Source organism: Heliangelus exortis, chromosome 15, assembly GCF_036169615.1.
Source record: "Heliangelus exortis chromosome 15, bHelExo1.hap1, whole genome shotgun sequence".
NCBI classification, from domain to species: Eukaryota; Metazoa; Chordata; class Aves; order Apodiformes; family Trochilidae; genus Heliangelus; species Heliangelus exortis.
Window position 1 is genome coordinate 7,024,506 of NC_092436.1, and position 14,276 is coordinate 7,038,781.

At 47.3% G+C, this 14,276-nt stretch overlaps 1 protein-coding gene across 3 annotated transcripts in view; it reads left to right on the forward strand.

Annotated features, from left to right (window-relative positions):
- The first annotated feature begins 3,773 nt into the window (after positions 1–3,773).
- The window catches only part of CYFIP2 (cytoplasmic FMR1 interacting protein 2), a 44,979-nt gene continuing 34,476 nt past the window's right edge, over positions 3,774–14,276 (forward strand). For 2 of the 3 annotated variants that reach the window (XM_071759224.1, XM_071759227.1), the window contains exons 1-5: positions 3,774–3,871; positions 10,190–10,330; positions 12,354–12,443; positions 12,526–12,603; positions 13,623–13,724. In XM_071759224.1, coding sequence (XP_071615325.1) covers positions 10,214–10,330; positions 12,354–12,443; positions 12,526–12,603; positions 13,623–13,724 — 387 coding nt within the window. In that variant the 5' untranslated portion in view covers positions 3,774–3,871; positions 10,190–10,213. Of the gene's footprint in view, positions 3,872–9,477; positions 9,499–10,189; positions 10,331–12,353; positions 12,444–12,525; positions 12,604–13,622; positions 13,725–14,276 lie in introns of those variants that run through there. The other variant, XM_071759226.1, reaches the window with a different exon arrangement.

Here is a 14,276-nt window from a genome sequence, read left to right on the forward strand (position 1 = left end):
CTTTGGGCAGGCAAGAACCCAGGTAAACCTTATGCAACAGCTGTTTACAAAAACTCTGAGGTGCAAACTTTCAGCAACAATCTCTCCTGTCATTACAGAAGTCAGGTTCAAATATGTTTGCCAAAAAAAATGGATCTCTGTTTTGGAGGATGGGATACTGTAATCCCATGACCTCACCTATCCTGTGTCAAAATATTTCTCCATAGAAGAAGGTTTAATATTTGGTATTTTTCAGACTCATGGTTTTAGAGTAGCTTTTACAACCTGGATATCTTTTTAGATATATAGAGATGGGTAAGGCATTAGGTCCTGCCTCATGCATCTTACCACTTTGCTTTGATTCCACATTATTTAATTTGGTTTACTCCTACAAAAACCACACGGAACAGCCCTCCAGGCAAGGAAAGTCTATAACTTTCAGACCAGAGGTTGTCAATTCTAAATGCAGGATCAGAGTCGTACCTTCAAATCCGGATTGCTGCCAAAACCTCTTGGTAGTCTGAACCAATATGTGGAATATGGGCATCCACAAACAGATTTTGAATTTTTTCCTCCAGTGAATTTAAGCCAAGTTTCTATTTGTTCCTGTCATCTTTCAGTTTGAGTTACCCCATTGACACATTCTGGTGATGCAAAATTTGGCATTTACCCAGTCAGGGTTTCAGTAGCACTAACTGCATGACTACAGCTAAATTTGAGGACAGCTGCCCATAACCTTGTGTTGCCCCTCTCTTGATTGCACTTAGATAATCTGTACAACCAAAGGATACTCTGAAATGATTCTTCCCTGACCACATACACTCTGTGGGTGCAGGGGTATCTGCAGGCTCACAAAGCTTCTTGCTTACTGCCCCCTCCATGCTGAAGAGGTTGCTATATTGTAGCAGCAAAAATGGTCTGTGTAATTTTTCTGAGATTATATTAATATTTGGATAAATGAAATATTTATTAGCTATAGAGCATTGCACAAAATAATACTGTGATGTTTTATGTTCACTTTTCTTTTGCAGTATTTCTACGTATGCATATATTTTTTATGAACAATAAAATTGCTAAGTTCCAACTGGGGTTTTTAATATATGTCAGCATAAATGCAAACATTTTCTTCATGCATTTATAATCATATAGCTTGCTCTTCCTCCAAATCTTCACCACCAAGAAAAAAACAGGCTTTGTCTGTTCGTGGAATATCTCTGTTACCCAGAACTATGGCTATATGATGGGGTTGGATTATGTGCTGGGTCTATGAGGTTAAGAAATATTCTGTATCTGTGCAAATTGGCTAACTTACTACATGAACACATAGATTTCTAAGCCTAAATATCCATTCTGGTTTATTAAGATTTAAATTCTCTAAATCTTAATAAAATTATAATATCTGAGCAACTAATATCTGAGTGCTCCCAAGGGGGATTTCCCCATGATTATTTATAGGGGACTTCATGAATCTCAAAAGGCCAGTGCCCTCCCATGCTAACTGCATGATATTAATCACTGTAACACAGTCCAATATGCTGTATGATTAAACTATTCCCATTTGCCAGTTTGACCCTCTTTGCTTGGCTGTACTTCAGAAATGTAGGAGGCTGTGCTTGTCCCTGCTTTTGCCTGCTGGCTATCAGAGGTGATGGGTGCATGGCTGTACCTTCAACATTTGGTCAGAGGCAAGGCACAGAGTGCTGTCCCAGCAAATCTCCACCCTGCTGGGGTGATGCTTAGGCCCTGGCACAGCCAGGCTGGCATCCCAGCTAGGAAAAGGCAGTCAAGCAGTAACCTCAACTGGGAAGAGCAGCTGATGCTGCTCAGCAGAGGCTGGAATGCACCAAAGTCAGCTAGGAAAAGCTCTTTCATGGACATGTGCTGGTCACCCCAGGGAAGTGAGAGTTGTGGGTGCTTGTTCCAGTGGATACAGACCTTAAAACCAGGTCTGAAAAACCTAGATTTTCCTGAAACATTTTAAAATGAACATGGTTCTATCTGATGTTTGGCTTATCCTCTCTGAACATCGTCCTTATCAGCACAGCAGGGTTCAGGTGAACGGATCTGCTAAATCTCACTTGGCAGCCACTTCAAATTTGTGTTTGTTCTTCTGTTCAGCTCACCCCACCATCATGTTATCTCTCCCCTCTGCACATAACCAGCTGGTGCACACACTCCTGTGCCTACCTATATGGGGTCTGCCTTACCAGCCTGAAGAGACAAAAGCAGAGAAGCTCATTCTATTATTCTAAGATCTAAGACAACATAGAGTAGAAAACTAAACTAATATCATAACATTAGTGGAATTTCCATCACCCTGAGCCTGACTGATAATGAGAGCAGAATTAAACTGTGTAAAAAATAGTCCACAGCAGTTTTCACTGACACTGTTTTCTTGAAGCGACCTTGTTTCACCCATGGCCTCAGTGCAATATTAGCTGTTAAATCTTTTGGATATAACAGTGATCAGTAACAATGCTCACTGAAATTTTCTGACAAGAAATAAATAGTACAGAGATGAATGATGGCTACAGAATGTTTCATATAAAGGTGAGACAGAAGAAATGCTGTGCAGGGGAAGCATAGTCTACTTCGAGAAATGCTAATGATAGCTTTGTTTGTTTGGGTTTTTTCAGGTGTGGTGCTGTCTACTAAAACAAAGATAGTTCCTGAGACTATTTTGCTGCTTTTGTAGTTTGCAGACTGTAGTGCCTTCAGCCCAGGGCATTCATTCAACTTACAGTAGCAGAGCTACAGTGTAAACATGTTATCCAAGCTTCACTGAGGGGCAAACATATACCAGTTAATACCCACGGGGACCAAGCTCTGCTGCACAATAGCATGGACAACAGAGCAGGAGTCTGTAAGGAATCAGAGCTCTAATCCAGGAGGGCTAGATGGCAGTGCATTTTTAGCATGGGCTCCTATTCAGGAAAGGGGCACTGGCAGGGCCACCAGGGAAAAATATCTAGACCTGTATCTAGACTTTCAACAGTCTTTGGGTGTCCAGAAGTGTCTTGCAACAGGCAGCAGCATCAGTAGCTCAGAGGGTTGCAGAAATATGAAGGCCCCCATACAGGGTTTCTGCCAATCACCAGTAGGCAACGTTCCTCTGAAAGCTTTAAAAAGTCCAGTTTGAATTTCACAGTAGATCTAAGCTGTATTTGAGCTTTAAAAAGCAGCATGAGCAGAAGGACTGGAAACTTGTCCCTGAAGAAATGCCAGATGCCAAAAGGAAGATCTTTTGGATATGGTGCTAACTCCTAAGAGGCTTGGAGCTTCGAGCAAAGGCATTGTCTCTGGATTTGGTCCCTTACATGCTCAGTGATCCAAGTCTTTGTGTGCATTCTGTAAACAGGGATTTCGCTAAAATGGCATGTAAAACCTAATGATGGTACACGTCCTCTGAGCGGCAGAGAGGCTCAATGGGACCCAGCAGGCTCAGCAGCAGGGAGATGGACAATCCCAGATGGGTCCTGCTTTCTCAGGGACCCAAACGCGGTCACCCAGAGCCAGGCCTCCGGGGAACTGCAGCAGCCGTCCCTGCCCGTGTCCCCTCCGCGCACAGCAAGGGGTTGGTGACCTTCTCCCTCCCCACCGGGGAGTCCGCCCCGCCGCCCCCCAGGCAGCCCCAGCGGGAAGGAGGCCCTCAGCGCGGACATACGCGGTCCCCGTTCTCGCCGCGCATCCCCCGCGCTGCCCGGGGGAGGAGCCGCCCGCACGGCTCCAGCCCCTTCCCGCGGCGGGGGCCGGGGCTCCCCCCGCCGCCGTGCGGAGGGGCCGGCGGAGAGCCGCGGAAGTGCACTTGCTGCAGCCATTTCCTGCTCTTTGTGCGGACGGCGCGGAGCGGAGCATCCCGCGGCGCGTAGCAACGCACCCCGCGGAGCGCCAGGTGAGCGGGGCGGGGGAGGCCGCGGGGGCTGCGCGGGGGCTGCGCGGACTCATCTCCTCACCTCCCTCCAACCTCCCCTCTCTCTCCTCTGGCCTGCGCGGAGCTCCGCAGAGATGCCCCCGCCGCTGCCTTTGCCCCCGCCTCCCCCCGGCAAGGCTCAGCCGGGGCGGCGGGGCAGGTGCTGCCCTCCCGGAGCGGAGAGAGTGCGGGAGGCCTGGCTGGGTCGGGATGTGCGGAGCTGTATCCCACAATGCTTAGAGCTACCTGCAGCAATCAGCCTCCCCGCAGACACTGCAAGGCGCCGGGGGTGGGGGGAAATAGCGCAAATCAGCGTTGCCCTTCTACCTTCCTGCATCCCGGCTCTGCGCCCCCAGGACGGGAATGAGCCGAGGTCCGGGCAGCAGCGGCAGCGTTAACCCGAGCCGGGGTCGTGGCGATGCTTGGCGCAGGGATAAAAGGGGATGGAAGAGATGGAGGAGCGGCGGCGCTGGGCCGGGGTTGATGGTGCCCCCGGCGGGGGCTCCCGACCAGCGCCCGGATCACTCGTGGCGTGAAAATATGGTGTCCCTGGGGGAGGAAGGGGAAGGAGGAAACGAAGGGGTCTGAATCAGGGGTGGGAGCGAAGAGCTGGAGCTGCGCCCGCAGGTTCGTGCTTTGGCGTCTGTAGGAGTCGGCAAAACCATTCCCTTCCGAAACCGCCCGGTTTCCCGAGCGGGAGACGGTTCAGGAGCGAGGTGCGCCCAGGGAAGCTTTCCTTTGTATTGAACTTTCCACCCAAGGACACTGGAAATGGGTGGTGCTGGCCGCATCCCACCTGGGCGGGAATGGATGGATCCTGCAGGAAATTTCCTTTGGCTGGAAGGACCGGGAAGGAGTGAGGGGAAGAAAAAGACGCACGCACTAGAATCTCTCTGCCTACTCGGGGTTGTTTTGGAGAAGGGGGAAGGGTGGTGGTTTTATGTGCTGTCAGAGGACGCTGAGCTTGTCCCCTTTGCCATCTGCCGCTTTCCGTGGGGGGTTTGGATCACAGAGATCTTGTAGAATTAGATTGAGTCGCTAAACCCTCTGCACACTGCCTGCCCTGCATAGATACCGACAGAAAAAGCACCTCATGCATGATGACAGTTGTCTGGGGTTAGTCACTGAGATGGATGGGTGATTAGTCCACTATTTTGATGCCTGCTACAGCAATATAATTCTACAATTATTCACTGCAAAGAACAATTCTTTTTTTCTCTTTTCTCTGTACCTTACTATTAACAAAGCCCAATGAACATGGAAAGATAGAAAGATCTTCCATTTTATAACCAAGGTATCCTAAGCAAAGCAGACTATGCTGAGTTCATGGTAATAATTTTATTAACAAGCAGTTATCATCTTTGCATAAAAAATGCGAAGACTGGTGTTAGAAGATCACGAATTGGCCAACTATTGAGAATACTGTCCTGTATCATTTAATTTCCCAAAAAGTGCTTCAACTGTCAGCAGTGGAGTTGCTTGAAAACTTGCTACAAATTTCTCAACTATGTTGGAAATGCAGCTTCCTAACTGCCTTCTTTCATGACCATTCTTAGCATCAGAAGAAAAAAGAAAAGAAAAAGAAAAGAAAAAGAGAAGAAAGAAGATTCTAAAAGAAATAAATTAATAAACTCTAAAATAATTGTGTTGCTGAGCAACAGTGTCAATGTCTGGAACTCAGCCTAAAGGAGTTACAGAAAATGTAGAGTGGGGATACAGAAAAGCACTTTCAGGAGTCATGCAGTTTGGCTTTCTTTTTTAATGGGAAGGGTAATTTCATGAAGTGCAGATGCCCTGCTCTGCCAGACTTGCTCATCCTGGCTGTGTTTAGTTGCTCCTGCAAAGAACCTACAGACTGTGGTGATGGTTGCAATTACAAGTAATTCTTGCAGGATGTGGGAAGGGGTTGATGACATGCAAACTAAAACACAGGGGACTTTAATCCTCTGTATTTTAGGCCAGGGTCAAACTAAATTTTTGCTGGGGTACTTGTTAGGCCAGGATGGTTCCTGACCATTCATGCTATTTTGGAGTAAGTGTTAGAAGCAATATCACAGAGGCAAAAATAAATTAAGTGACTTTCCTGGGTTACCCAGGGACTGGGCATCAGAGGTGGAGATGGATCCCAGATCCTCAGGAAGTAACCAGAAGTTTGTCTTACTTCTTCATTTGCCATTTCCCCAGCAAAAGTAATTTTGCTGCTTTTCTCACCCCAGGCTTGCAGGGCTTGTATCCTGTCTTAGTGCAAATGTCCTGTGCAGTTCCTATCTTTTCTTGTGTCATTTCCTGCTCTCAGCTATTGCAGCATCAGAATGAATATGTACTGTAGGAGCAGGTGAGCTGAAAAACTGAAACCACCCATGCCACTTCCCCAGAGCTCTCAGCTGTGCAGCCTTGAAACCGAATGCATATGCATGCAACATATTCATTATGGCTCTGCTATTAAAAGTCTTGCTTTGTTCCCCCAAGCTGCTCTAACAATAAAGATGTCTTTGTTCATTTCACTGTAAAAGGATGATACTGCACCGATACTACTGGGAAGGTAGGACCTGCCATGCAAGTTCAGACATCTTGCTTCTTCCCAAGATCTTCCTATGCTGTGTGTTAAATCTGGTTCCCAGGATGCTGCCACAGCAGTGTCACTGTGTTGGGAACTCTTTTAATGTCTGTTTTGGAGTCTTGGGCCATGCCCTGGCCATGGACCCCACTTGGCTGGCTCCCTGCAGCATCCAGAAGCTCTCTGCCTCAGTGTGGTCATTTGGCTTTAGAATGTGTAAGAGATGGCCAGAAGGACTGTGACTGAGATGTGGGATGGGGTGAGGAAGTTGCTTCAACAGATGGGCAGAAAGTGTGGGCAGGGAAGAAAGTACTTTTGCGAGCTGGTACCCAGCAGCCTGTGTGGCTCTGTTCGAGTCCAGAGAGGCAGGATGTGCTTCCTGTGTGCAAGGAAAAGCCTTGCCCTGCCATGCACATGCTATGGCAGCAAAAAAGCCCTTTTCCTGAGCAGACTGCTGTGCTGCTCCCAGGCATTGTGGCCCCCAGCCCCACACCATCAACATGGGCTGACTCTGCTCTTCCCTGAGGGCAGGTGGTGGGTGGCAGTTAAGGCTTAATGAGGACTTTCTGGTGAGTGCCTGCAGGGATCTTTGGCTTCCATGGGCTGGAGCCATTTGGTCTCTGCCATGTTACCTGACAGTTGCCCACTTTGTGGCTGGACTGAGGGGATGAAACTGGATTTGCCAGGGCAGCCCCAGTGTGTTTGTTAGAAATCTTGTTGCAGGAAGGTGAGGGAGTGTGGTGTGGGTCTGTGGCAGTGAGACTTCCCCTTTCAGCTCCCCCAAGTAACAGGGGCCAAACAATCACTGATTCCTTCCTGAGCCTTCCCCAGCCTTTGTACCAGTGCACAACCCCTCTGACTGCTCGATGCTTACAACTGGCAGTGGAGCCCAACTGAGAGCAGGGCCCCTGCCAGCCCTACAACCACCCCAGGGAGCAGGCCAGTGGCTCAGGCAGGTGAGAGATCTCTTGAGGCTGTTTTTCTATGAATGATCTGGGGTGAGGATCCATATCAGGCAGCTCTGGACCAATAGCCCCTTTTTCAGACATTCTGGCTGCAAGGTTGATGTGTGCACTACAAGTGTGCTACAAGCATGAAACTCGGGGGAAATCCTGGTAGACCACACTTTTTCCCATAGCCTTGGATGGTTTTGCTCTTGGGCTTTACAAAGCATAGAAGTTAAACTGGGAATCCCCATGAAGACCTATCTGTTGCAGCCACAAAACCTTTGTAGTTTTTCCATCTTCATTCAAATTCTTGCACTCTGCTCAGCCATGGAAAAGCATGGAATTGGTTGATGTCTCAGTGCATTGCTTGATGACTCAAGCTTCACTCTTCCTTTTCTGCTAATGTATTTCTTATTTCTACACACTACGTCTCTTCCTCTATTTGAGTGCAAGATCTTTAGGGCAGGCACTGGCTTAGTCATGCAGGTTTGTGTGCTACCTGTCATAGCAGGACCTGATGCTGTATTTGGGACTGTATCTCCTGGTATGGCTCAAACAGCAGCACTCTTGAGTTGCTGAGCTCTTTGCATGTCACAGGGCTAGTGGGGAAGTGTCTTTGATTACAGCAAACTTGCAACACCTTCCACAAATGGCCTTAGAGTTGGACTTATGAGCCCAAATAACCAGTCACAGCCCGCAGAGCTATAAAGGAAGGTTTTTGTCTTTCCAGGCCTGAAGTATGTAAAGAAACGTCTAAAGATGAAGTATGTAAAGAAACATCTATCAGTACCAGGGGTGTTGTTCTGGGAACCCAGAGGAGAATCTTGAGGTACTGGAGGTGATGAGCAGCTAAGAAGGTCCATGGGGCTGGGCAAGTGGACCTGCCTGCACAGAGCAGCACAAGATGCTCACAGGAGGGAGGAAACTGCTTTTGCCTGCATCTCACCCTGACATAATGTCTGGTTTTGACAGTTGCTACAATTTGTAACAGGAAACCGTTCCAGCAAAGAGAGGTGAAGAGGGAAGCAGAAATTTGAGCATGTAGTGAAAGGGCTGCTTGAGACTTTTTTTTTTCTCCAGGCACTTATTTCATGGTACCTCAGCTGCAGCTATAACCAAGCTTTTTTCTCAGCTGCCTGGTGCCTTGTGGAGGCATTTGTGGAGGTGGAATGAGTTTTACCAGGCTCATACATATGCCTGTAGCCCATGTGTGCAGGCAGCAATGATGCTAATAGGTACAGCAGCAGACTCACCCCTCTCACCACCTGACATGAAGCCAGCCCAGGACTACACACAGCATCCATCCCTCTTGGCCCTGATCCTTGCTGGGTGCAAGTGTGTATATATATGGGCACCCCAAAGTCATTGTCTTTCTATTCTCCTGGTACTAGAAATGAAAAGCAAACCTATATTCTTGGAAACAGTGACTCAATTAAAAAAGAAAAAAGACCTAAAGGATTTGTAGCAGATAATAGGCTGAATATGGAATTGCAGTTGCAACCAAAGGAGTTGGTGTGTTTGTACACAAGGAGGGAGCTTACACTGCTGTTGTATCTGATGCTTGTGCAGACACTGATGGAGCCCCGTGTCCTGCTATGGCATCCACACGTCAACAGAAAAGTTGCAAATCAATCTTAGAGAAAAGCCAAAGAGGCTTGGATGAAAGGACTGGAAAACATGTTCTATAACAAGACAAGCAAAGGGCTCAGTCCACTTGCCTGAGCACAAGTGAAGGTTGCAGGGTGTTTCATTGAAACGTGTATCTTGATTGGAACTTTAGTAATGAGAGCTCCACTAACTTGCACATTAGAGTGATGAAACTTAGTGGTTCACCTTTGAAACTAGACAGGCTATGAGTGGGGAAAGAAATACTCTGGAGGGGGAATTTGCTAATCCAATGACATGTCAGTATTTGAAATGAGTTCTCTCTCTGCAAATGTTTAAATGCAGCAAAGTGTTTTTCCAGGAGACACAAGCTCTAGGTCAGCCACACTTGTTGCACATGGATTAGGTATTAACTGGGGAAGCCCTGTGGCTGTGATTATACAAGCACTCAGCCTGGGTGACAGCATCTGTCCTTCCATGCTTGTTCTCTTACAGCAAAGGTGAGTGGCAAAGAAGGTAAGGGACACAAGGGTTTGTCCTGAGGTTCCCAGCTCTCTGCCAGAGAGCTTTCAGAAACTTTTCCCTTTGCTTTTTATTTCATGTGCAACTGGCACCATTGGCTAGGGAGCACTGTGTGTGGTAAAAAGAAGGAAAATCTTTTCCAGCAGCAACTTCTTTTTTGCTGCTTGCAGTGCCACAGCCAGCCTGGGTAGCACTTAATCCTTTCTGGTTCACCTTTGAGAATGCAATTTGTTGTTTACAGTTTTCAGTGCCATTCATGTGTGTGAGAAGGAGAGCATGTGAGTGTCAGCATCTGTCATACTTCTCTAATCATGCAGTTTCAAGAGATATTTTTATAGCACTGCTTTTCAAATGGGAGCACATGTTTTCACTCTGGGCTGCTAAAACTGCACTGCAGCACCCATCTGCACTCTCTCCTAAGTAGTTTTGCATGTAGCTAAACAGAGAGGGGCATGGGTGGGTAATTGTGTTCTTCTTGTTCTGCATTCCTACTCTACTGCTGAATCACAGAAGGAGAGATGACACAGAGGTATAAGCTAAATACAGAAGGAGAGGAAAATGAGATAAACCAGGATCATGTATCTTGCAGTGCCAGCAAATGGTGGTTCAGCTTTGGTCCTCTGGCACTTTCTTTTGACTGTTGTCTATCACTCTCTTCTTTGGATTTAGATTGGAAACTGAACATCCAGAACCATGACCACCCACGTCACACTAGAGGATGCCTTGTCCAACGTGGACTTGCTGGAGGAGCTGCCCCTGCCAGACCAGCAGCCATGCATCGAACCACCTCCATCCTCCATCATGTACCAGGTACCTTCAGATCCTGGAGGTGGTGGGGAAGGGAGTGTTGTTTTTGTAGAGGATAGGGACACATGGCACTATGAGAACTAGCCAAAACCATCTTGGGCTTGCCATGTTTAAGGAAATGTTCAGAACAGATCTACCCACAAATCTGTTCCCCAAGACTTTAAGAGTAAAGTCCTAGAGATGGGTGAAACAGATCCTTAAGGCTGAGCAAGACAAAGGGAAGTTAAAAATGAGTACCACAGTGCATGAACGGGTCAGAAAAAGAAGATAAGACTTGTGATAACAGCAGAAAGTTTTCAGTAATATCCTGTTATGCATGTATTTCTGTGCTGCCTTTTTATGGTAGTGCGTGCATCTAAGTAGGTCAAAATCAAAGTTGTGCCTGACTTTGGCTGGCCTGTGCTGCTCACACAGCTGGAGCTGCCGGCCTGGGGAGCTGCTGGCATGCAAGGAAGGGCAGTTAGTAACAATCACTTCTCTGCCTTGAACAACTGCAGATTTAGCTGCAGCTGCACTGACCAAGCAAAGCTTGGCATGAGCCCAGGGCAAGGCTCAACCTCCTGCTTTTGGATCCGCAGCAGGATGCCTCTGCTGCCTGGCCCCCACACCCTGCCCTATAGCACACACCCAGTGTTAAATAGAATATGGGGTTACTTTCTCCATCCTGCCACTCCTGCATTCATTGCTTACCCACTGCTGTGTATAAATACCCCTGAGCAGTGATTGCTGTGCCATGTACAGGGGTCTGAAATTACAGTATCTCTTTCAGTAGGTCAGACTGTGTGCTTGTTAGTAGCTTTAGTATCTCTACGGGTTATCAGACCCACAGGCAGCTGTTGGCTGCTCAAATTTCAACTCTCCCTGGAAAACCTCGATGTAATTTTTGCTTATGTTGTCCTTAAATAATTTTTACTCTTGTGTCCTCATAGGCCTAGGGTTCAGCCTTATGGCAAAGCTTCCTTTTAGGGCCACAAGTGTGTGCATGTAGCTGGGCCTTAAAAACTCCTCTAAACTGGATCTAGAGATACTGGCCAAGCCTATGTCCTCATATAGTCTTCTCCCCTGCTAGCCAGAATTGCATATGCAACCTCAGGGTGTTACATTGATCACATGCAGTGTCCTGGAGGGAGTAAGACAAGTGGCCCTGTAGCCATGTGTCTGTGCTTCTGGCTCTTCCTACACAGGAATTGTATTACTGAGGTGAGTGTGGTCAGTGACAATGTCCTTGCAAGAAGCAGCTCTGGGTGCCTGGGAGCAGCTTCTGTATGCTCTGCACTCCAGCAGATAACATCACCCAGCCTTTGCAGAGGAAATTAGGCAAGTGCAGAGCATGTGAACAGGCACACGGTGCAGAGTGGCTGAGGAGCTGCCTTTTTCATCCTCCCCTTTCTCTGCATTTACTTGCTCCCCTGTCCTGACCCAGAGGAGTTGCTCCACTGCCAAAACAACTGTTCCTCCCAAAGCATCTGCTTGCAAGAGTAACACTGGTGCTGATAATAGCATCTGGATGAGTGCTTTCAGATTTGTGTTTTCCAGATATCTTGTTCCTTGCCCTTTCTGTGTGTTTATTTTTCACAATTCCTGCTGACAGGATGTGGTCTTCCCCGAACAGCCAGAGCACAAATAGAAATTAATGAGTCTGCATCTGTTTGAGTTATCAAGCTAAAATCCTTAGTGTAATTGTTGTAGGTTTGCTCTGTGGTGTGGCTGCTGTTCCCTGTAATTGATCCCCACCTGGTTTGGCTGTGTTTTACAAGGGTTCATCAGTCTTGATTGCCATATTTTCACATATATAGTCTGCAGAATTTTCCCTAATGAGCATGTGTGATTCAGAAGCATCAGAGGCTTCATGTATGAATCTACTTCAAATCTAGAGGTGCAACACCTCCAATTGCTCCTAAGGTGCTCCCATGCCCCAGGAGCCCTACTGATCCTGCCATTTGCCCAGCGCATCCCAAGCTGGACTGTATCAGGTGAGCAAACTACTAGCTGTATTTTAATCCCCATCTTTCCATTTCACCCATAGGCTAATTTTGACACAAATTTTGAAGACAGAAATGCCTTTGTGACTGGCATTGCCAGATACATCGAGCAAGCAACGGTGCACTCCAGCATGGTGAGTCCCCTGGGTGCTTCCCTAGCAATGAGAAGCCTGTGGCACCCGTGCCCTGCCCCAGCAATGCCTCTCTATTTTTCAGAATGAAATGCTGGAAGAAGGCCACGAGTATGCTGTGATGCTTTACACATGGAGGAGCTGCTCCCGGGCCATCCCCCAGGTACAAGAGATGTACCCTTCCCAGGCAGAGATATCCCTAGTTGGCTTTGTCTTCAGTGTGGTTAGTCTGGACTGGAGAGTGAAGAGCAAAAACCAGAAAAGACTCAAACAAATAGGGAGGCTGAAAGAGAGACCACTGACTCTGCAAATTGTCCTCTTCTCACCAAAGTCACAACCACTGATCTCAGCAGCCCTTAGCTATTGCAGAAGTAAATCTGTACTGCTGTCCTAGCAAAGGGTGTCTGCTCTGCACTCTCATGGCTCTGAGGACTCTGTACCTGACACCTCTCAGCAGTGCCTCTCAGTTCAGTCACACACACCAAAAGTGATAGGAAACCACAAACTGTATATTTCCTGGTAGGAAACTAGGAGCCCTTCCCTTGCTTTTCAACCCCTCAGGACCAGCTTGTTTGTCCTACAGCTGCTGAAAGGACCAAGCTGAACACAGCTCTGGTCCAGCATAGTACTTGTGGTAGTGTTGTGTTTTGTCCCTTGGGTCTTTATCCACATCTTTATCTGGAGAATGAGTAGTCTTTGCTTTAGTTAAAGCAGTGTGGTTGTTTCATTATTGCTTCAGACAAAGGCAGTTAGTTTTTGGAAGCTGAGAGTAAAATCATCAGATCTGGCTTATATCAAACATTCCTGATATCATTGTGTGGCCTCATACTGTTGCATGATGTCAGGAGCTTCAGCTTCAGTTAAAAGTTGCCCCAGTGCCAGGAAGGAGTCTTGTGTTGTGTGAAGAAGGGGATGCAGGCAGCCTGGGATGAAAACTGAGTTGTCTCAAGGTGTGGCTGAGTCAGGCTCTCCCTGACTTGCACAGAGCAGATTAGGCATCTGGGGCAGGTTTCAGTATCTCAAACTGCTGCTCAGACTCTGTGGTGCTCTTTCTGCTTCTGTGAGAGCCCCAGGGTTGTAGGTATTGTGAGAGCATGCGTGAAGGAGCACCTCAATATGCCAGAAACACAGCAATATTAGAAACTTTGATGCTGACAAGAGTGATTTCTCTTTGCAACACAGGTGAAATGTAATGAACAACCAAATCGAGTGGAGATTTATGAGAAGACTGTGGAAGTCCTAGAGCCAGAAGTCACCAAGCTTATGAAGTTCATGTATTTTCAGGTAAGTGGTTAAGGAGAGAGGCAAAAATAATTTCTTACTTCTGTGTTAACTTATGCTAAGTAGGGCTGTATTTGTAGGTAAGTAGGGCAAGAATATTTGCCTGCCAGGATAGCTTGAAGAACCCCCCGAGCCCCCTGCTAGGTCTCTTCCTTGAAGCCACCAGCAGATACCTGAGACCTTTCTGAATGAAAATCCATGTGTCCCTTGCTCAGCCCCAAAACCTCACAAACCAGTTGGGAATAAGCACACCTCAGCCCCTGTAGGCCACGGAGGACCAGAGCACTTCTGTGTGGAGCTGATGGGTGTCACAGACGGGAGTTTTTCTGGGATGTTGGTTGGTGGATATGAAGACCTGTTTCACCATGAGTTTCACCATCATTTTTTTATTTTGTGTCCTGTGAGATATTTATGTCCCACCTGAAAAACTGCAGCCTGATTTTGCAGAACATGCTGCACTTAGAGAAGGCACAAGTGGAGGGTTCGAGCTTCTCTCCAGCACTGAGAATATTTAACTGCAGTAGTCTTTAAAGGTGCAGTGGAGAGGGACATTGG